The following is a 22,125-nucleotide window of genomic DNA, read 5'->3' as shown; positions in this document are numbered from 1 at the left end:
AAAACTTATTCAAGAAAACTGTAATAGTTTGAACTGGATCTTGACCATTGAAAGGCTTCGTTATTTGTCGAATAATAGCGTGTTGTCAGCCCTCAACATTTCTGCATGTTGCTGGTGATACGCAACTTTGATGTGGGTTTGTGTAGTATCTATTGTAGACTGAGCAGAACCATTTGGGCATGTAAGCGACTCATTTTTAATGCAAAAAAATGCAGTCCTTGAAATGCATCCTGGAGAAAAATTTAACTTTATTTTTCATTTTATGTCCTGCTTGTGTAAGTGATTTTCGTGCCTCTTTGATTTTTATTTGAATACTAATTTGCATATTAATTGTCAAACGATGATGTCATCCTAGAGGCGTCGGGGTCGGCTGCTTCAATACCAAATGTTTCCATCGCCGCCGCCAGCATTAAGTTCTTTCATATTGTTCTGTTTTTGGTGTTTCATTTTTTATTCAATACATAAAAGCAGTTATTTAGCAAACAGTCGGTACAAGTGTTTTCATTGAGCCACACTTTGGGATAATAATTTATATACTATAAAATCCCTAAAGTGTAGAATGTGTGCCCAAAGTGACATCACAGCAACAGCGTCCCGCTCTGTTGTCAACTTCGAGCTTGCAGCACGGGACATGTAAACAAGAAAGTGAACTTGCAAGAGTAATCAATCAAACAATATGGTGTGATAGTTTTTTTTTTCATACACGGGTATTTTGCACAAAATATGTTTCAGTGTCCACTTCATTTCAAGCCTTGAACCTGGACGATAATTAATGTAGTGCAATGTATAACTAAACAAGTGCTGCGTTATTTACATGATCACTAATTAAACCGTGTAAAAGCTGAACGGGTTCAACTCACTAAACGTAATACAATACAACTTTGATTTATAACTTTTTGCTTGGAGATTTATTTTGAAGTGATCATTATAAAAGTGGAGTCCCGGCTTCGGTTAAAAACTTCAGTTCGAATGCCAGCGCGCGTCAACTTGAGATGGCCTTTTCAAAAGACTTGTCTCATAGCAACAATGAGGTGTTTTGTGCACATTTCAATGGGTAAGTACGGATGTAAGGATTTCCCTCGTAGGATTGAGTGTGGTATCGTCTCTCCACATGCAGCGAGTATCTCGCGTGAGCTCAATGTACCAAAGTTCCAAAAATGTACTGGGAAAAAATGGCTGTATTTAGCGCCCTCATATCGCCTACGGCGCGGCGCTAAAGGATCTTTGATTTTGTGTAGGTGCGTTCGAGTATCTCACCCGGATCGACTCAGGTTAGCCCCGTGCCGTTCGCGATTTTTTTCCCGTATACGTGACCAAACGTGACCAGCAGCGAGGGGTGGGGGGGGGGGGGACATTTGATAGGCAGTGGCGTCACCAGACTTTTCAGTCTGGGGGGGGCACAGGGGGGCACCAGCATTTGATGGGGGGGGGGGGGGGCACTTAGGTGGATACGAATCGCCGTCCTGGGGGAGAGGTCTAAGGGGAGGGGGTGCCCCCCTCCCCTTTGGAAAATTTTCGCATACGGAGGATGGGCTAGATGCAAAATGGTGCCACATTTGATGCTAAATTCGATCTGAAGAGATCTCTCCAGAAATTGCTATTTTTGAGGTAATGATTTTAACAACGCGCAGAATTTTGCAGAGGATAGGGGGGCACCAGCATTTGATGGGGGGCACTAGGTTTTCCAGGGGGGGGGGGCACGTGCCCCCCCTGGCCCCCCCCCCCCCCCTTGGCGACGCCACTGTTGATAGGTGCATAATGGTTAAGTACCTTAAGGGCACTATCCTAACGGCACAAGTGTATGGCTCGAACCCACATTCTGCTGCCTCTGAAACACCAGAGCATGAGTCCGGTGCGCGTAATTTTTTTTCCTAGGAGGGTTAGGGGCAATGTCATGAATAATTCAGTTTTTTCTTTGAATCATTGCAAGACTTAGGTTCTCGTTCTATTTTCCCCTTAATTTAAAATTATCTCAGTGATAAATTTGAAGAACAAAAATTGCTGATGAAAATGAGCAGCGACGACGTGGATTCGAACCAGGGATCTTTGTATCCATAGCTCATCTCGCTATCCACTAGGCTACTGTGTGGTAGCTCGACGACAACCGTTCTTTAAAATGCTTTAATGTATTGTAACTAGTTGAGTAACTAACAACAATGCTGTTGATATCATTGTCCGTTCTCATGGATAAACATGAATTATTCATGACATTGCCCCTAACCCTCCTAGGAATAAAAATTACGCGTCCGGCGCGGTGAATCGCTAGGCCATGACACTATGATGGGCCTGCTGCCTGGTAGCATGGTTTTGAGATCGGATCGGAGGGTGTGAGTTCGAAACCACATTGTACCTTTGTTTTTCTTTTCTAATTTGCGGCTTTTAAGCTTTGGAGGATTTTTTTCAAAGGGAAATAAAGTCCGAATTTCATAAGGTTTGAATACATTTCTTTTTCCCATTTAGATATATATTTTTCTCATGTTTCTAGGGAAGTAAAGTTCAAAACCTTATATAGCGTACACGTACACCCCATCACGCGGACGGACCCTGCCTTTGGATTGTCCTTGCTCTATGGTTAGTCACACAGATACAATGTTCATTAAACAAAAAACGGACAAATTAGGGGCGGATCCAGGAATTTTTGCAGGGAGTTTTTCATCAGCAAAACAATCTGAAATGTAGACAGGTTTTTTTCTCCGGGCACTTGGCCTTGGAAAATCAATAGGTTGGGAGGGGTGGGGGTTTGACAACAACAACCCCCCCCCCCCTGCAAATATGGCGGCAGGGCAGCGGAAATCTCATGTAGACCAAAAATCAACTTTAATTGAAGTCCGAGTTAAAATTATTTATTGAGTTAATTGCGCCGAGGCTGTAATTCCAACCCAACTGTTTTGAGTTTTGCGATTGACTGAAAAGCAGTTAATCTCAAACGAAGACCCAGTCAGCTCAGACACGGCGTATTGTCAGTGGCTACGTGACGTGGGATATCGTGATGACCGGCGGTTTAGCGTTCGATTAGCGCGGCTGTCGTGGCTAACCCGTCTGCCTTTACCAGATCGATGCGGGTGAGCTACTCGAACTCACCGAGTATGAGGTGAAAAAAATGCTACCGCGCATGCGCATGCGTTGTCCGCTGTTTCCCGCGAATGGAGTTGGATCTAAAATGTGCCGAAATTGTCCAAGAAATTAGCTCATTCTGCGAAACAATTCAATTTTATCGACTGAAGATAGCTGTGTCTACGGGAGTACCCTAAAACAAATCATGGGGTACCTGAAGCTACTTCTTTTAGAGAATTTTAAGTCATACAGCGGCAAACAAACAATCGGACCTTTCAAGCCGTTCACCGCCATCATTGGACCCAATGGAGCAGGTAAAACTCACGGAACGTGCCATTAACCGGTTGTGATATGGATTCTTTGTTATATTTTGATGCAAACTTTTTTTCAAGCCTCTTCTCCGTTCAGTTGACTAGACATTAGTCATTTGACCAAAAGTGCATGGAAAGAATGTCGTACAGTCGTTTTTTCTAGTTCCGGATCACAATCAATGAACATGATGAATCATTCATTCACTGATTCAGTCAGCTTTCGCCTTTCGGCTCAAGTCTCAACTAATCCACGAATTCAAGTGACATTGGGCCGATGGAATGAAAGTCATAGAATACCATCCTGCTGATTTTGAAAAACAATGATGCTTTTTTTTCATTATTCTGAAGCACTAACCAGAATCAGGTAAAATCATACATGACACTGTCATGTATGATTTTACCTGATTCTGGTTAGTGCTTCAGAATAATGAAAAAAAAGCATCTTGACAGACATGATGTCACTTAGTCTATCATGTACTAACAATAACATAGATATTAAGAAAGTGTTTGGGAAAACGGCCACAGTCAGTCGTTGGCATCATGCAGTGCTACTGCAAGTGCTGGTAAGGCCAAACAAAAAAAATGGTGTGTTTACGGTAGCCCGACTGACCTGGAATTTTTTCAGCCAAATTGCCGACCTCAAACTTTTTATTGCCATTTTGAAGATTGATATTGATCATTTTTAATGAACAAATTAAAAAAAATTGCAAGTACTTTTAATTATTTGCTACGAACATAGACCATTTTCCACACTTGAAACTGACCATGATTTGGCACAAACATACCTGTGTCAAACGTGCGATAATCGCGACGATCTCAAAACTTGAATTCTCAAACTAGGCCTACATGAAGTACGATTATTTTTGCACAAACGCATCGTGGTGAACTGGTGCGCCTGCCGGACGGCAGGGTTCTCCCCACGTACAAACGTGCGTTCTGCAAATCGGCCCGACAAAAATGCCGATCACATTTTTCAGCCCCAGATACGCACAATATAATCATTATTCACGCCATTAAAATGCACAATATAATCGTTACATACGCCATTATTTCATCTTGACATGCAAAATCTTGACAAAAATCCTGTTTTTCTGATGCATGTGTGATCAAAATGCACACGATGACGGGTTCTGTCGACCGCCTGCTGACAGGCATGCAGCGCATACAGCATGGTGCACTGGTTCCCTTCGCGTGCTAACGGAATCAATACTATAATGAAGGACTGGAACCAGTCACCAGTGACTACTGCCTATACACAAACGTCGTACCACGATGATGTTGTGCCATCGGCCGAAGTTGGATCGTAAAAATACCAAACAAACATCGATGGAGAAAGAGAATTTCTGCGAATTAATTCACAGAATGTGATCTTTATTTTCTGTGTATGTGTTTTCCATTAAAATGACGAGATTGCAAAGCTCGAACTTGTGGCGTAACATCGTAGCGTGTTTCTGCAGTAGTGCAAGATTTTCGGCCACATGGGATGGGCTGTACACAGTGCAGTAATGCACACTGATACTGGGCCGTGAGCACGGCGCGATGTACGGCCGGCCAGACTGAATGTCGGCGGCACCAGCGGCCGTGATGTATGTTAAGCATATAGTGGAATCACCCACCTCACATTAGGTGAGGCACGTTTTAATCACTTTTGATGGCCAGTCTTGATAATTTTCGTGGGGCAAATGAAAATAATCCAGGCACAAAATAAACATGATTCCTTGCTCAATGATGCTCCATTAATCAGCATCCCAAAAAAATTGGCGATATAATTTTTCCGGCCTATTGACGCTATTTTGAAAGGCATGTAAACGGAAGCAAAAGGATTTTTTCTTCACCTTAATTTCTTAATTTGAAACTTATACTAGTAAATGTAGTTTTGATTTTTTTCTTTAATTACAAAAATAGGGCCTACAAGATCTTCTCTCAAAAATTTTCAGGGCCCTTAAAAAGCGGGCCCCGAACCCCACACCATGGCTTCGCAGGTTGTTGAATCACAGCAAAACTTCCCCCACAGGTTTGAAAAAATCCTGGGGAGAACCCTGGGACGGTACGAATTAATTTGGAATGAAATGTATCAATTGAGTATCTTGAATGCTTGAATAATGTTTTTATACAAATATTTTGCGAAAGAACATGCATGAGCCTGCAGAACTGAAATAAAAAAAAAAATTACAAAATAAAATTATTTCCCTACCTACCTACCCGGATTTTTTCAGACCGTTACCGTAAACACACCATTTTGTTTGTTCGGCCTAACCGCATGCTATAGTATAAATGGTATGCACGTATTGTATATGTACCGCGTGTTCACCGTACTCTGTACGCGTGGGCAGATTGGGTTTCGCACCAATGTGGTACACAGAATACGACTATTCTGCGTTAGAAAAATTTACTGTAGAGCGGATTCTGATAAAATTAGAAGTAAACTGTTGTGGCTCTGGCAGATTAATATTCTGGGAAAATAATGATGGTAAACAAAATGCGAGTCAGAAAATTGGTCAAAATTCCTTCTCTATAGATTTTATTGAAAAGATCTTTTGTGTATCAAGAAGCTTACGTTTTCCTTTTCAAAATGCACTTCGTCAAAAAAAAATATTGAAAACCAATTGAAAAGATGTAGGTTTTTATTTGAAGCTATCCGGAACTACTAGGACAAATCTGGAACTAGGAAAACGACTGTATCTAGATGCCACTTCTTTGGTTGTGTACAAATTACTATGGGGAATTGAGTGCAATTTGAAAGTTTTTCTTAACAATATTGGAAATGTTTCTCAGTCCCAGATTCATGGCTTTTCAACAAGTTTGCAATGACTTGTAGAATTAGTACTACACGTAGAAGGCATCCGTGTGCCTTCTAGCACTATCATTTTTTGGGTCTGCTGCCTGCTATGCAGTAGGATAGACAAATTACTTGCATCTTTCTCCAAAAAATTCTTCAGCTTTGGCCTTAATTCTGGCTCTAGAACATTTGAAGCCCTTTTTCGTCTAAATTCTGGAATAAACGTATCCCATTATCTTTTAGGCCAAAAAAAACCCCAATTGTTCTGTTTCTGATTTTCGTGGCATTTGAAAATAGGGAAGGTAGGTAGGGAATTTTAAAAAAAATTTGGCTATTTTTTTGATGTCGATCATGTGGACAGATTTGGCAGTTGATTATGCAAAACAAGACTGTGTCTTGACTTACAGATTCTGACCATTCAGCAAGCGCCTTCTATATCGCGTCAGCTGTAACCTGTTGTATTACACAAACATGGCAGCCAATTGAACAATCAACAGCTTAGTCAGAATTGCTGCTTGAAAAGACGTCACAATTTCTAACGCCAACCCCAATTGGATGGTGTGCGTGGTCGCATAAAATTTGCATGCTCACATATATATATCACACATTGTTGCAGAGACTGCAGGGTCTGTTAAACTACGGATGATACTCAGACGAGGTGCCCCAATGCATGGTTACCCCCCCCCCCTCCCCAGATGGCAGGCTCTTGACCAATAAGAATGGATAAACTTTCCCAGATATTTATGAATGGTGTTTCAGTGTTCTCCAACTTTGAAAATTAAAGGTCGGTGCACCGTCAAAAGGCGTAAGGGGGGGGGCGTTATATGTTAGGGGCGCTATTTGCAGTCATACAGTTCTTTATGCTAGGGGGCGCTAATTGCAGATGAACATTTGTGTATGGATAACAGCTTTTAGGCCGTTCTAAAACAGTAAGAGTTAAGTACAATACTGGCTCAGCATCATCTTTTTTAAGACATCAGAGACCAGGGACTCTGAGGCAGTTTGGCCTTGAGAGTTTTACCTGATGGATTGCTACCATGGGCAGGCTTGTCATTTTGACAAGTGTTACATGTTATTGCTTTTGGCAGAATTTCTGGCCAAAATATACCCTGGAGGGTAAGGGAAGTCCTACTTGTTTGTCTTTTTTATTATTTTTTTGTAAAACATGGTGGGCAACTTTTAAGCATGGCAACAACTTTTGAAGCTTGGCGGGTGTCTCAGAAAGCATGGCGGGGCACCAGGTTATTTTTACAGGTTGGAGAACACTAGTGTTTTGACCCCTGAATGTGCGATAAACATTGTTTTCCCGTTTAATTACTTCAGGCAAATCCAACCTTATGGATGCAATCAGCTTTGTCCTTGGGGAGAGAACTTCTAATCTGCGAGTGAAGCGTCTGTCTGATCTCATCCACGGCGCCCCCATTGGCAAGCCAGCCTCCAACCGAGCAACTGTAACTGCTGTCTATGCTGAGGAGGACGGAACAGAGACCAACTTCACCAGAATGTAAAAGCAACATCTTTGTTCTCTTTAACCCTAACCGCCCTGAATCCTCCAAAATCCTTTTTGCAAATTGGAGGATTTTGCAGGATTGAGGTTACATGGCAAAAGTGCGTTGCGGATTTCGGAGTACGCACTGTGTCAAGGTCTTGGGCCAGACCTTGTGTTGTTTATGCTCAGCCATGCATAAATTTAGTCCTTGATTATACTTGAAATCCTCTGCACTGCTCCAGGATGTCACTGCCTCTGCCTCAGCCTATTGACAGTCATAGCCGGAGGATTTTGCAGGATTCAGGCAGTGGTCACCCCTCCATGGACCATATTCAAGAAATAATGGAGGAATTTGCAGGATTGAGGCTATATGCTATTTTTCCATGAGGCCAATTGGAGGATTTTGCAGGATTGAGGCTACATCCTAGCAAAAAGGCCAAGGGAGTTAGGGTAAAATTAAGGGCTTCATGCGCCAATGAGAGAGGGTGCTTTTTTCCCCTTTCGAGAGTTTTAGTGTGCGGAGACACCGCATGTGCATAATTGTTTGAGTGCGTATGGCGCGAAGTACGCACGACTAACTCTATTGTGAATGTGTACAAAGCCATAGCGTCTTTGTGTGAGTGTCGGTTGTCATCGGCAGTGCGTTTGAATGTCTCTCCCAACCGTGGTCTCTCCCTTTCATACCATGGTCGGTGTACTTGTGCACAGAGCCCATTACACTTTGCTTAAAAAATGTAATGTCCACTCTTCAACAAATTGTTTTTTCCCCTAATGAACAAATTGTATGTTTTATTTTAATGACCAAAAAAACCAACATTTTTATTACCATTGGCGTCTGCAATAATGTTGTGCAAACCCATCCTGAATCAGACTTCACGTCATGTCGGTTTTGGTTGGTTCTTCTCCTAAATTCTCCATGTTGGAGTTTATACAGGAGGCCAGAAACACCGGGGCAAACCCCTTCTCTTAGCGATAAGTGTTTACTGGGTTCATTTATGCAACACACGGGACCTACGGCTTAACGTCCCATCCGAAGGACGAAGCAATAATGGCTAAGTGCCTTGCTTAAGAGCACAAGTGTCCGCCGGCGGGCTCGAATCCACCTCACTGTTGCCTCTGAAACACCAGAGCATGAGTCCGGTGCTCTTAATTGCTTGGTTTTACCGCGTTTGTCGCGTTCAGTCGGGTCGGTTTCGGTGTCTGGTCAGTTCTTAGTCTCCCCATTATTGATTTGATAGGTAGTGATCCATGTGTGAACATCTACAGAAGAAATGGTATATACATGTAAGTAACATTGGACTCTACTTGACAATCCTTTGTACTGTTTTTCTACAGCATTATGGGAGCCTCTTCGGAACACCGTATCAACAACAAAGTGGTTTCTGCGGCCGACTACACAGAAAAGCTGGAGAAAATTGGCATCCTCATCAAAGCCAGAAACTTTCTGGTTTTCCAGGTTAGTGACATGATGATTATAATGGTTGCCTTATTGCTGCTCGATCAATGCAGGAATCCTTGGAAAAGAAAGTTTTAACTGTGTATAGGAATTCTAGAGGGCGCCAAGTTGCTTAGCAAATAGGGCTATTGGATCAGCATATCGAATTGGCTAATATTCACCATTTTGGTAAATTATTGGCATGGACATGGATGATTATACAACGCCTGAATAAATTCCCTATCATCTGATTGGTGGGTTGCTGATCACATGTCATTGAAGTATGGGTCCCAACCCAGGTTCCATTCCACGGGAAATAGAAGTTCCATTCCATGGGAAATAGAAGTTCCATTGCATGGTCACACTATAACCAATCAGATAATCAGGATTTATTTAGGAGTTGTATAAAACAAATAATGAATGTTTCACGTATGTGCTATGGAAAGAATAGTTGCATGAGGTTACAGATGTTCCACTCCACATCCATGAATTTTGCACATTTGCAAAATTGGATACAATTTTATTTTCGGTTCAGTACATTTCATACATTTACCAAATATTAAACGGACCACTACCAAGAAATTACACAATTACACAATTTTTTTTTCTTCAAACGTGAATTCCAGTACTTCTTCCTGTGAAGCGAATATCAACAGCCCTAAAAGAATGTATCACAGTGGTGCACTTTGGAAGAATCAAAACGTTCTTAATGAAACTAACTACCATTGCAGGGTGCAGTGGAGTCTATCGCCATGAAGAACCCCAAGGAACGCACGGCGCTCTTTGAGGAGATCAGCCGATCGGGGGAGCTGAAGAGCGATTATGACAAGAGAAAGGCGGAGATGCTGAAGGCAGAGGAAGACACGCAGTTCAACTATCACAAGAAGAAAGGCATTGCTGCCGAGCGCAAGGAGGCCAGGCTGGAGAAAGAAGAGATGGATCGCTATCAGAAACTCAAGGAAGACTTGGTGAGTTGCAAGGGTTCCGTCACTTGTAAAATGAGAGAGCAAATCATTGAAATCATTGCTTTACTAGGTCCATCACAAGTCATCACAAGTCCATCACAGTCATCCAGTCTCCAAGTCATGTCACAAGCTATTCAAATCAACAGTTAAAAAAAAACATTCCTGGTATTTGTGACTTGACTTGTGAAAGGACTTGTGATTTAGGCCCTGCTTGTGACTGGACTTGTGAGCCTACTTGTGATGGACTTTAGCGCCTTTCCCCAAAGGTGTCAGAGCGCTTTACAATTATTACCCCTGTTCATCAGGCCAAGAGACCACTTCTGCAGCAGCTCGATATCAGCGCATATGGCCCGTACCTTCGGAGGTACCCATTTACTCCTGGGTGGAGAGAAGCAATGCGTGACAAAGTGTCTTGCCCAAGGGCACATGCACCACGACCCCAGGCTGGACTCGAGCCCACAACCTGCAGCTTTATCTGCAGACCATGAATCCAGTGCCCTCAACCACGAAGCCACAGCACTCCACACTCAACTACGTCACTGATTAAAACTAAAGAGACGGATATTTGTGGCTTTGTCAGGGACGGACAATTTTCTGAGCTTACTCTAGAATAAACTTTGAGGGTTTTATGCAATGGCCATTGATGTTGAAGAAGGTGAACTACATGTAGAGAATGTAGGTTAAGCACTGCTAATTTTCATCATCATACAATGTGATCCCATGTGTAAAGAAAAAAGTGAGTTCAGGGTTGTGGATTTTTTCCCTTTTAAAATCAATGATAAATGAAATTTTCTGTTGGCAGATTTAGAAATCATGGAGTGATGTACAAGTACGTTGCTGCAAGTTGTTCATTAGCTTCACGCGCATTGTGATCGTCATGTTTCAATTTTTGGCGCATCTCTACCAAACCATGTTTAATCCTAGCCTTCCAAAATCCTGCAAATTCCTCTTTGCAAAATGGAGGATTTTGCAGGATTGAGGCTACATGTGCATGCCAAAAATGTATTGCCGACTTTTGGAGGATGCAGTGTGTCAAGGTCTTAGGCAGGACCATGTGTTGTTTATGCTCAGCTGTGCATAAATTTAGGCCTACATTATGCTTGAAATCCTCTGCACTTCTCCAGGATGTCACTGGCTCTGTCTCAACAAATTGATGGCAATTGCTGTAGGATGTTGCAGGATTGAGACTGTATGCAATTTGTACATGGAGGCAGTTGGAGGATTTTGCAGGATTGAGGTTGCATCCTAGCAAAAATGCCTAGGGAGTTAGAGTTAAAGACAGATATGCTGTAAAGCACGTAGCTTTGGCCTAGTCGTCTCTCAATGGCGCCATGTCAGTTTTTTCCAAATATGTTTGACATCTATTTCCAAATTCCACCCAGCTTGACATGCAACTGGAGTACCAGCTGTTCAAGCTCTACCACAACCAGAATGACATCAAGCGATTCAGCGAGGAGCTGAAGGGACGAAACGACGAACTCCACCGAGCCAGCGATAGGAGAGACAAAGTGGAGGACAGGATCCGAGATAAGAAGAAAGAGTTGGGACAACTGACACGAGAACTAGCTGCAATAGAGAAAGACACACGTGAAAAGGTTTGTTTGATAAACTTAGATCGCATGAGTTAGCTTATTGGAGATTCGGCGTACACAAGAAGAGGGTGCTATTTGCTTTTGGTAATATTGGGAAAGTTAGGGCCCTCCTATTGTGTCCACCATATCTCTAAAAAGGTAATGAGATCATACACTCAACCAAAAAAGAAAGTCCCCCCCCCCTCAATACTTTTTTGTCTAACTCAAAAAACTACTGGGCACATCTTGCTCAAATTATGACTGATCAGTACAGAAATTCCTTAGCAATCCAGCCATATTCTTTGTTTGGCCCAAAACAGTGATAATGTGTACAAAAATATGCAATTCATGACAGATGGTACCGAAAAAAAGTTGCACTTTTGCATACGTGCAAGGTGAGTGTGAACCACAACTTGCACGTATACAAAAGTGCAACTGTTTTTGGTATCATTTGTCATAAATTGCATAAATTCGTACACATTATCACTGTTTTGGGCCAAATAAAGAGTATGGCTGGTTTGCTTAGGAATTTCTGTACTGATTAGTCGTTATTTAAGTGAGAGGTGATCAGTATTTTTTGAGATAGAGAAAAAAAGTATTGGAAGGGGGAACTTTCTATTTTGTTTGAATGTATTAAGCTGTCTTAACATCTGGAAAACATCCTTTTTAATGGCCAAGCAAAGATTTTATCATAATTATGTGGGTTCTTTTTTAAATCATTTTTTTTTAAACTCCCATTATAACACTTTAAAGCTTCGAGTTGGTTTCTTTCCTTTTTACGTATGATCATGCGTGTATACTAAAATAATATTGAGCCTTCTCCTCCTCAATATTGATACCAATGTCATCAACTTGTAATTGCTTTCCCTTTTTTTTCATGCTGAACCTTTATGAGCTTGTAGTCCGATGTCTTGTTGGTGTTTGAACATTAGTTTCACACAAATGTGCATTCGCACAGAATTTCATGTTTTCAACTTAGGGTATCCAAACAGCTCTTGTTTTTCACTGACTATGGCTAGGGAAGAGCACTTATTCAAACTTTTTCATAGATGGGAATATTAATGATTGTAATCACAAAACAATACTAGATGTTACAACAATTACATTTTGAGATCAGAAGGAGGAGCTGAAACATGTTCAGGTTCTTAACAAAGTTAAAGTGGCTCCTCAAATGCTTCTGACTGAATTATTATTTTTTTAAGAAGACTATAACATAAGTGACTGTATCTTTATTCAAGAGAGTTGAAACATAGGATGTGATGCAGTGTGTATAAGAAGCATGTTAATTTTACCATCCCCCTAGGAAGTGGAGTTGAACAAGAAGAAACCGCTCTTCATCAAAGCTAAAGAGAAAACCTCTCATATGATCAAGAAACTGGAAACCGCCAAGTAAGCAACTCGTTTGTGCTCAGTATTTTCTTTATTTTATTTTGGAATTGATTAATCCTCGCCTAATCCAAAAGTATCTAATAGTTGGTTCGAAGAACACTTTACTTGTTTGATTCTCAGAGTTGTAACAAGTCAACAAAGTTTGTGACTAAAGTCGAGTCATTTTAAGGAGGTGACTCGAGTCGAGTCATAAGGTCGAGTCAAATTTTATGCTAAAGTCAATTCGAGTCACTGATATTTGTCTAATAAATTACGGAATAGAAGATGGAACACAGGGCACCAGTTTATTATGAAGATCCAAAGACTTAAAATATGCTGCATGGTACCCAATAGACATCTGCTAGGTGTTTTTACCAAAGTTCTGCGTAATAGTTAACGCAAAGTGAAACTTTGGTTTTATCTCAGGTTTTGCTCCGACATTGGTCAAAATTAGAGATGTACTGTTAAAAAACTATCAAAGTGATGTATTGATATACTTGTATGTAAATTGCAGGAAATCCTTGAAGAGTGCCAAGAAGGCCAATGAGAGTCACATGGGAGAGATCAGGGAGCTGGAGTCGGAATTGGAGGCAGTGGAAGCCAAGCGATTGGAGTATGAGGAGAGAATTGAAGAGGAGAGTCAGAGCCAGGGACGTGATCTGGAGCTAGAAGAGGAACAGGTAGGTCCGAGATACAAGGCAGCCAGCTGTCTCTCACCAAATGTCCCAACAAGACTATTTTGGTGTCCAAATAAGTAGTACAACAATAACATGGTGCTATACCAAAGGTCTCAAAGTGCTTCACAATTGTCCCTTTTTGTCAGGCTATGAGACCATTATTTCTGTAGCAGCTCGAGATCAGTGCAATCTGGTCTCTACCGTCACAGGTACCCATTTATACTCCTGGGTGAAGAGAGACCATTGTAGTAAAGTATCTTGCCCAAAAACACAAACACCATGTTCCCCTTATCTGGGTTCAGACCCATGTACCCATGTACTTCTGGATGGAGCAAGGCAATTGATGTTTGATGTTTGAATACTTTGATGTTAACCTCTGACTAATACTTTTTGGTTCTTATCCAGGTGAATGAGTATCACCGCTTGAAGAAAGAGGCAGGCATCCGAGCTTCTCAGCTCCACCAGGAATTAGACAAGCTGAATCGAGACCAGAAGTCTGACCAGGACCGCTTAGAGAATGAGAAACATCGCAAGAGTGAACTACAGGCCAAGATCAGACAGAAAGAACATGAGAGGTTGGCAGTCTTTTTTTTAAGGCATATAGGATCATTTACTGACACTCAAAAACAAAACTGTACAAATATTGAGTGGCTCAGAGTGAAACTGGAAAAGTCCAGATTTTACCGAGCAATAATATTCCTCCCATTTCACAATTGAAAGCCACTCAATATTTGTTTTATATAACTGACATATAGATGCTTGTCATTTGACATATTTGAACTTTTATTTCAATACAAAACTTGAGGAAAATGTATTTCTCTCTTCCAAACCACCCCTTCACGAAAACGTTTGAACCCAACGCTATAGCTGAACGCGCACACCAGCATGCATTTGCACACAAATACCGTGCCATGGAACAAGAATGATCCTAACTGTTCAATAGTATTTCCCATTCCCCATGGGCGGATAGTACATTTTGAGCCGCGGCGTGAATGGGAGCAATAACGAATGTCACGTGATGTGAGTTCCACCAATCAAATGACAAGGATATATGTATGCCAGTTATATAATATAAAAAAGTCCACTTGATTGAAAGAAGACCATAGTATGAAACGTCCTGCGAAATCGTGGAGCCTGGTACGCTGTCATTCTCAAGTTAAGAGGAGTTTTGTGTCAGTACTAACGGTGGTTAGAACCTAATCATCGCTGAGAACGAACAGTTTTCTGAAATACTACATTCGTGAAATGGCCGCGAGCCAGCTGTTAACGTCATGCGTACTCTCGGGTACACTATGTGTATGTATAGGGCTCGTTCAATGACGGCCATTTCTGTAGGAGAAGTGCAACTGCATATTTTACGTAATCTAGCACGCATTGCGCAGTGTTGAAAATGTTCCATACACGTGCGCTTGTTGCTCGGAATGTGTTCGAAATATGACGCGGCTGATGCGCGTTATGCAAGTTGAAGTTAAAAAAGCCGATGCACATGGATGGTCTGTAGGAAATGACGTCATTTGAACAAGACCTATTACTTTCCCTCTGCATTTTGACGGTTGAAATGAACTGTGTTTTTTGTTTGAGTTTTCCAGCACCAATGGACACAAAAACATTAAACAGCTCAGTGGAACGACGTCTGTTATAAATTAACCCTTACTCTCTGAGGGTAGTTTACTGCATGTCAGTTGGTTATGCCAATGCCCTCCAGCTGCAGTTATTTGGCAGATAACAAGTCTTAACAGTGAAGGCTCCAATTGGCAGGAGTTGGAGGCCCTGGAGGGTGCCTGATACTGACCAGCTGGGGGCACTCACTTTGTTATCAGAGGACTCTCATTGTTCTCTGTGGCATGTATTGGAGTGCCTGTCCAGTTACCCTTGAAATGACATGGCAGATATTGGAGGGCCATGCAAAAAACATAGGAGATTTTCTTGAGGCACAATTGGCATGCATTGGAGGGTCAAGTAGGGTAAGGGTTAATAGCCCTTATATCTGTCCATTTCATGAAATTATGACAAATGCAAATGATCCTGTACCTTTAAGTTCCCAAACATGTTAAATTTTTACAAGTACTGACTGCTATGAGTATATCACTGTGGAAGGCTAGTTTTATTGTATCGTATAAAGTTAAGGCAATTTATAATAAGGGAATAAATGTGTGCTCCGGAGGTTTTTATCACTCGTTTAATACCGCTTAGAGTCTGGGTGCTGATAATTACCCGAGCCGGAGGCGAGGGTAATTATCAGCACCCAGACTCTAAGCGGTATTAAACAGTGTGATAAATACCGACCGAGCACATATTTATTCCCATTCATAAATACCTTATCCGTAAAAAAATATCAAATAATTCGTTCAAAAAATCCCGATTTTGTTCAACAAGTTCACTTCATGCTTTTTGAAACATCCCTCTAGCAAAATAATGGAGTGTTCAGCTGGCGAGTAAGATGTAAACAACCCTTTTATGGAGATTGACGCGCGCGTAACATGTTCTGCGCGATGTCACGCAGAACGCACCGGGGGCGTTGCATTTTGAATTTAGAACTATAAAATTCTGACTCGCTTGTAGTGTTGCGCATGCCTACGTGAGGATTGTGAACGTTCAACCAATGAAACGGTAAGAGGCACTGGATTTTTAGGAGTCCACATTTTATTGTGACACTGGAAAAGTGTTTAAGACCAGCTAGCCATGTCTTTATCTTCCGTTTAAGACCGGCCACGTGACGGGCTCTCGACCAATAGGAATAGCTAAACTGTCTGAGGTATTTATGAATATGTTTTATAATGCCTCACCCACAGATACTGCTTAAGTTTTTTTCATTAATTAATTTAACCAAAATCCAATTCAAATGTACTTCCTTTTCAATTTTAAAACGAGTCGCACATTTACTTTCACTTTCCCAAACTAACCCCATGAAATGTTTGTATAAAATGCTGTAGCCCTTGAGAACAATATGTCCAATGCACACACGCCCGTATGCATACATACTGGAATTTGTATCCTTGTGGAGTCATTTCTTTGTTCTCGTGTACTAAACTTTTTGAGTTTGAAAGTGTCGTTTCAAAATGTTCCTATTTTAACCAGAATTAATTTCCTGGGCTGAAATTCGGACTTAATATCCCTTACATAAAATACTTCAACTTGCGACCGATCAACACACCTTGGAAATTCCTATTTTTTGAGTAAAATCCATATATCTATTTCGTGATAACCTTGTGGAGTTGTATTCGCCTTTAGAAATTGCTCTTTATTCAATATTTTGTTCCCTATTATACCCATGTCTCCAGAGGGTACCGCGTAACAGATCATGTACATTGGTTGCTGTGTGTATTTTTGTCCATGCATAGTAAGATGTAATAATGTGAATACTATGTGATGCGCTTTAAGTCAGGTGTTATAAATACAAATGTAAATGTGATTAGTGATATTTAAGCTTGCTTTTCTGTGTCTTCCATACAGGGAGGAAAACCAGAAGAGGTTGGAGAAACTGAATGAATACATCAGGTAAAACAAATGGTTGGATTTGTAGATCTAACTTGCCTAACTTTTGACTGTTAGTAACCTTCAAGCTTTAGCACTCAAAGCTGGCCCTGCAAAATTACTTTAGTATGCTTGAGAAATTTGTTCGAGAAAAAAAATTCAAATTGAATTTTTTTTTTTAACAATTGTCAACAATCACATTAATTCTTTGTACACGGCTAGCCGATATAATGACTCAAAATGGCGCCCCCTATTGATAGTAAGCTGAGGCATAACCCTGAATGTTATAGCGTTACGTTTTTATTTCTGTCTGTTTAAAGCAATGAATTCCATACTCAAAGAGTTCAATTTTGGAAATGTGGCAACATTTAGGCATAAAGGCTTGCCAATTCCTCAATGAAATCAAAATAATCACAAGTAAATTCCAAGACAAATTATGAGTCCAGTCACAAGTAACATGGGGATGAATAATATAAAGGATGGAATGGCTGTGTCACAATTCATTTGTGTTGCTTGCCACTTGGCTGTACACTGAATTACTTGTGATGAGTTGATACCAAGTCTGCGCCACGTTTTTGACAAATTATTACTGTATATACAGTACAGTTGTACATTTCAGTGGTCGGTTTTCTGTTATACATAAAGCAGAAAATACAATTTTTTCTTATTTAGCCAGTGGGACTAGTGAACCAGGCTTAAAACTGGCCTGCGGGCCTTTTCACTAGTCTGCAATAAAGTTGTTTGTGATTCTTTGCTTTTTTTGGTTTTTCTTTTCAACATTAATTTATACGCTAGCGATTTCGGTGCAATATATCCTGTGATGCAACTTCGTGGAAAAAGCGGATACTGTCTGTATAAGAGGAATATTTTTCTTGAAAAAAAACAAACGCGGAAAAGTTTCATACCTTATCTCAATCATTTTGACTCGCCAGGCGGGTGTACTAGAGAATGGTTTTGACTGGCCTGCCGCTGTTTTGACTCGCATTTGGCTAGCGGGCTACCACTAAGGTCGAACCATGGTTATATGGTCACTTATTATCGTCATCACCATTCTGTATCCATTCAGGATCAGCGAACAAGCCCAAAGTCTTCAGTCCCAATAGTTCTGGAGAAAGTTTGATAATCAGAACAAACTTCTTGGCCGATTTCTGTTACGTGTAGAAAATAACATATGTAAGCCGGTTGCCTCGGCCCTGGCCTGCACGATACTGGCTTAACTTTATAAAAATGTATCTGGAAATGAGAAATCACTGGCAAGTTATACATGGTTAGAAAGCGGAGAGTAAGGCTACGACACGCAACAAGCCCAAAGTCTTCAGGCTCAATACTTTTGGAGAAAATTTGACATTTAGAACGATTTCTGTTGCATGGAGGTCACATATTTCCATCGTCACTATTCTGTATCCAATCAGGACCAGTGAACAGGCCATCAAAGAACAGCAGCGTTTGCGCGAATCACTGGAAGGTGACGTGGAGGGCGCCAACGACCGCATCCGCAACATCAACACAGAGCTGACCAACATTGTGGACCAGCTAGGCGAGGCTAAAGTGGACAAACACGAGAACGCCCGGAGTCACAAGAAGGCAGAGCTGATTGATAACTTGAAGAGACTCTTCTCTGGAGTGGTAAGCAGCGTTGCCACTGTTACCATTTTTACACCAGATCTTTTTTGGCTTTTCCACAATCTTCGGAACAGCCTTTGTTTTTGTTCTGATTTTGTTGTGTTTCTTCTTCCTCTTCACTTCTTTTTGGTCTATCCCAAATCCCATAGATTTTGTACAGATTTTTCTGCCAGTCACTTTCACTACTTCTAAAGCTTAGATCTTAATCAACCTCACCACAAGGAAAGGCCTTAGTCCGGAGATGTATTTTATGATGACGTCATCATGAGTCACGTAACTCCATTTTGGAGATGCATACTTGTATTTCAGAGTTATATTTAGAGAACTAAAAGTCCGGTTGGGTTAAAACTTGTTATGTACAAAGATAGGGATGTGTTATAGATGAAAATTGAAATGACATAACGATGATTGTGTTTCTGAATATACCAAACTGAACAATTGAGTTTGGTTCGGAGACGCTAAGTTCAGTAAATTTTGGTATGGTTCTCAGTTCAGCTGCAGCACTAGGGTGCGTAAACATTAGCAGGTTTAGACCATTAAAGGTACAGGCCATCTTTTGTAATTTGTGCATTTTGTTCGTTTGAAGCAACAAACGTGCTCAAAATCAAAAGAAGGGTGCTGAACGACTAACCTGATGAAGTTTCAGCTCAGCTTCAGCTGTGTATTCCGAGAAAAACAGCATTCTAGGATCTCGATTTTAATTAAAAAGTTGCTGAATCATGTTTTGAATTGGGCTGAATTCAGTGTCCGAGACACGTTTTTACTGAGCCGATTGCAGCTACACGGTGTCGCGCACCGATCTGACGAATAATAGCAACCGTGTGTATGACGTGCCAACGCTGGCACGCGCTTCGCCAAATTAAAAAAACAAACTACTAACGGAAATTTCCAATGGTGCGTCTTTGGAAAGGCCTTCTTTTGTTGATTTCTTCAAAATTACAGTTTGCCAGAAAGAATAAATTCACAGGGAGTTTAGTCCCCTTACTATCTTTCACCTAAGAATGGTTTTTCAACAATAATTACATCAGTTACTTTTTGGATATCTGCAAATGATGGACTGTAGCTTTAAATATGCTCAGCATCAGCACAATTTCTTTGCTATAGTTAGCGGGACTCTTCTGCTAGCACAAGTTATCTTCTTATTGTCAAGCAGTGCCTCGAAATCTAGTTGTTGAAAATCGGCAGATTTTGATGTTAGTAGGATTGGTGAAAACTAACACATCAAAATTGCTGATATATTATGCCCTTCAATCCACTCCAGTATGGCCGCTTGATTGACCTCTGTGAGCCGACCAACAAGAAGTACCAGATTGCAATCACCAAGGTCCTTGGTAAGAACATGGATGCTATCATCGTTGACTCCCAGAAGACTGCCCGTGACTGCATCCAGTACATGAAGGAGCAACGCTCGGATCCCGAGACTTTCTTACCGTTGGATTTCATCGAGGTCAGGCCCACCAATGACAGATTGAGGTAGGAAAGGCCTGGGGCCAAATTTCCTAAGCAGAAAATAGCGCTTAGTGGGTTTATGTGCTAAGCATAAATCAGCCACGTACCAGTTACAAGCAATGTACATAGTGTGACAGTTTGGCTGGTAACCTGTTTTTTTAAGCAAATATTTTTCATGCTTAACAAATTTTATGTGCTAAGCATAAATCAGGCAAGTACCAGTTACAAGCAATGTACATAGCGTGACAGTTTGGCTGGTAACCTGTTTTCCTAAGCAAATATTTTTCATGCTTAGCAAATTTCTGTGCTTCAAATGAAATTGGCCCAAGATATATCAGAACTTTGTGCAAATAAACAAGATCGTTATTGTGACTCGCACAATGAAATATTGGGGAATGGGCAATTTCATTTTGTAATGTTTGGGTTTGCCCTTGAGTTGCTAAATATTATTACATGTATGTCCAAAGGCCTGCAAGAAAAAACTTCCATCAGATTTGTTATGCGGGATTCAGACTATTCTAACCATCAGCTTTCTAATGCAAACCGAACCAATCTAAATATAGCAGTGCGTACAGCAGTCAGCACAGAGTTTAAAGTGCTCATAAAATAATAATGGTTGAGGGAAAACCCTGTAGGTTATGAACACACAGGCCTTTCATAATGTTGCATTCCCTGTCCTCTTCAAACAAACTCAATTGTTTTTTTTTAATTTTCAACTTGTGTTTGGTATTCCAACCAAAAAGCCCCATTTCCCTCCCCCCCCCCCCCCCACCCAGGCATTGCGATCAGACTCGCTCCCGGTCCGTACATTGTCGATACTAATTGTTGGGCAGAAATCAGCCTACCCCGCGAGAACGGAATTATTTTCTGGCTGTCAATAATTTAAAATTGTAATGTGATAATTTGAATAACTAAACATGGGCCAATTTTTTTCGGTTGATGTCGCATTAAAAGTGAATAACTTTTGTATTGCTAGAAAAATAGCAAAAAAATTGGAATGTCCTGGTTGTTTTATAAAATTCCCAGTTGCATGCTTGGTATTTAACAGAGAAATTCGCGATCCCCGAGGTGTCAAGCTCGTAATTGATGTCCTACGCTACGATCCTCCCAACATCAAGAAGGCTCTGCAGTATGCCTGCGGTAACGCTCTAGTCTGTGAGACTGTGGAAGATGCCAGGAAGATTGCATTTGGTGGGGCTGAGCGTCACAAGGCCGTAGCACTGGATGGCACCATGTTCCAGAAATCAGGGGTCATCTCTGGAGGAGCCAGGTCAGTAGGAATTGAGTCAATGGGAGACAGACGGATGGTGATATGCTGGTAGTTTATTGAATGAGAGGAGTATAAAGATGGGAGTACAGGTTCAATTCTTTAAAATTCGAGGGCCTAATGTTTCACATTGTGGCAGGAAATTTCTCAAAGGGGTGCTGTGTTCCAATGGTTACAGTGTTCGACTCGTGTGCCGTGGCACATGAGTTCGAATCCTGACCGTTGGAACATGGTGTTTGTGCTCTTGAGCAAGGCACTTTACCATGATTGCTTCATCCTTCGGATGGGAAGCAAAGCCGTAGGTCCTGTGTGTTGTGTAATGCATGTTAAAGAACCCAGTAATACTTATCGCTAAGAGAAGGGGTTTGCCCCAGTGTTTCTGGCAGTGGCTGCAATATGCGCCGCAGCACCTTGTAAACCATTATAAGGTGCTACATAATGGGTCTCATATTTCTCATAAACTTTATTTACCTTTCTTTAATGATAAATATTATTCCCAGCACCTTGAGTACCTAATTGTTGGTGGATATGTGTGCCATATAAGACTCCGGTATTATTATTATTATGTAAGATTTGAGGCTTTGCATGGTGGAGTATCGGTATCGTTTCGGTTTGCGGTAATGTGGTAATAACTACTGCTTAGAAGATATTTAGTTCTGAAAA

The 22,125-nt window shown here is 41.1% G+C and overlaps 1 protein-coding gene across 1 annotated transcript in view; it reads left to right on the top strand.

Moving 5' to 3' along the window:
• The first annotated feature begins 3,094 nt into the window (after positions 1-3,094).
• Positions 3,095-22,125, top strand: part of LOC119732716 (structural maintenance of chromosomes protein 1A-like) — a 38,815-nt gene continuing 19,784 nt past the window's right edge. Inside the window, exons 1-12 of the mRNA XM_038206362.1 lie at positions 3,095-3,368; positions 7,468-7,648; positions 8,969-9,089; positions 9,800-10,036; positions 11,416-11,628; positions 12,908-12,993; positions 13,487-13,652; positions 14,055-14,224; positions 17,103-17,147; positions 18,536-18,749; positions 20,008-20,219; positions 21,244-21,465. Coding sequence (XP_038062290.1) covers positions 3,260-3,368; positions 7,468-7,648; positions 8,969-9,089; positions 9,800-10,036; positions 11,416-11,628; positions 12,908-12,993; positions 13,487-13,652; positions 14,055-14,224; positions 17,103-17,147; positions 18,536-18,749; positions 20,008-20,219; positions 21,244-21,465 — 1,976 coding nt within the window. The 5' untranslated portion in view covers positions 3,095-3,259. The remainder of the gene's footprint in view (positions 3,369-7,467; positions 7,649-8,968; positions 9,090-9,799; positions 10,037-11,415; positions 11,629-12,907; positions 12,994-13,486; positions 13,653-14,054; positions 14,225-17,102; positions 17,148-18,535; positions 18,750-20,007; positions 20,220-21,243; positions 21,466-22,125) is intronic.

This window comes from Patiria miniata, unplaced genomic scaffold (genome assembly GCF_015706575.1).
Source record: "Patiria miniata isolate m_02_andy unplaced genomic scaffold, ASM1570657v1 HiC_scaffold_24, whole genome shotgun sequence".
Lineage (NCBI taxonomy): Eukaryota > Metazoa > Echinodermata > Asteroidea > Valvatida > Asterinidae > Patiria > Patiria miniata.
This window is presented reverse-complemented; position numbering and strand designations above follow the sequence as displayed.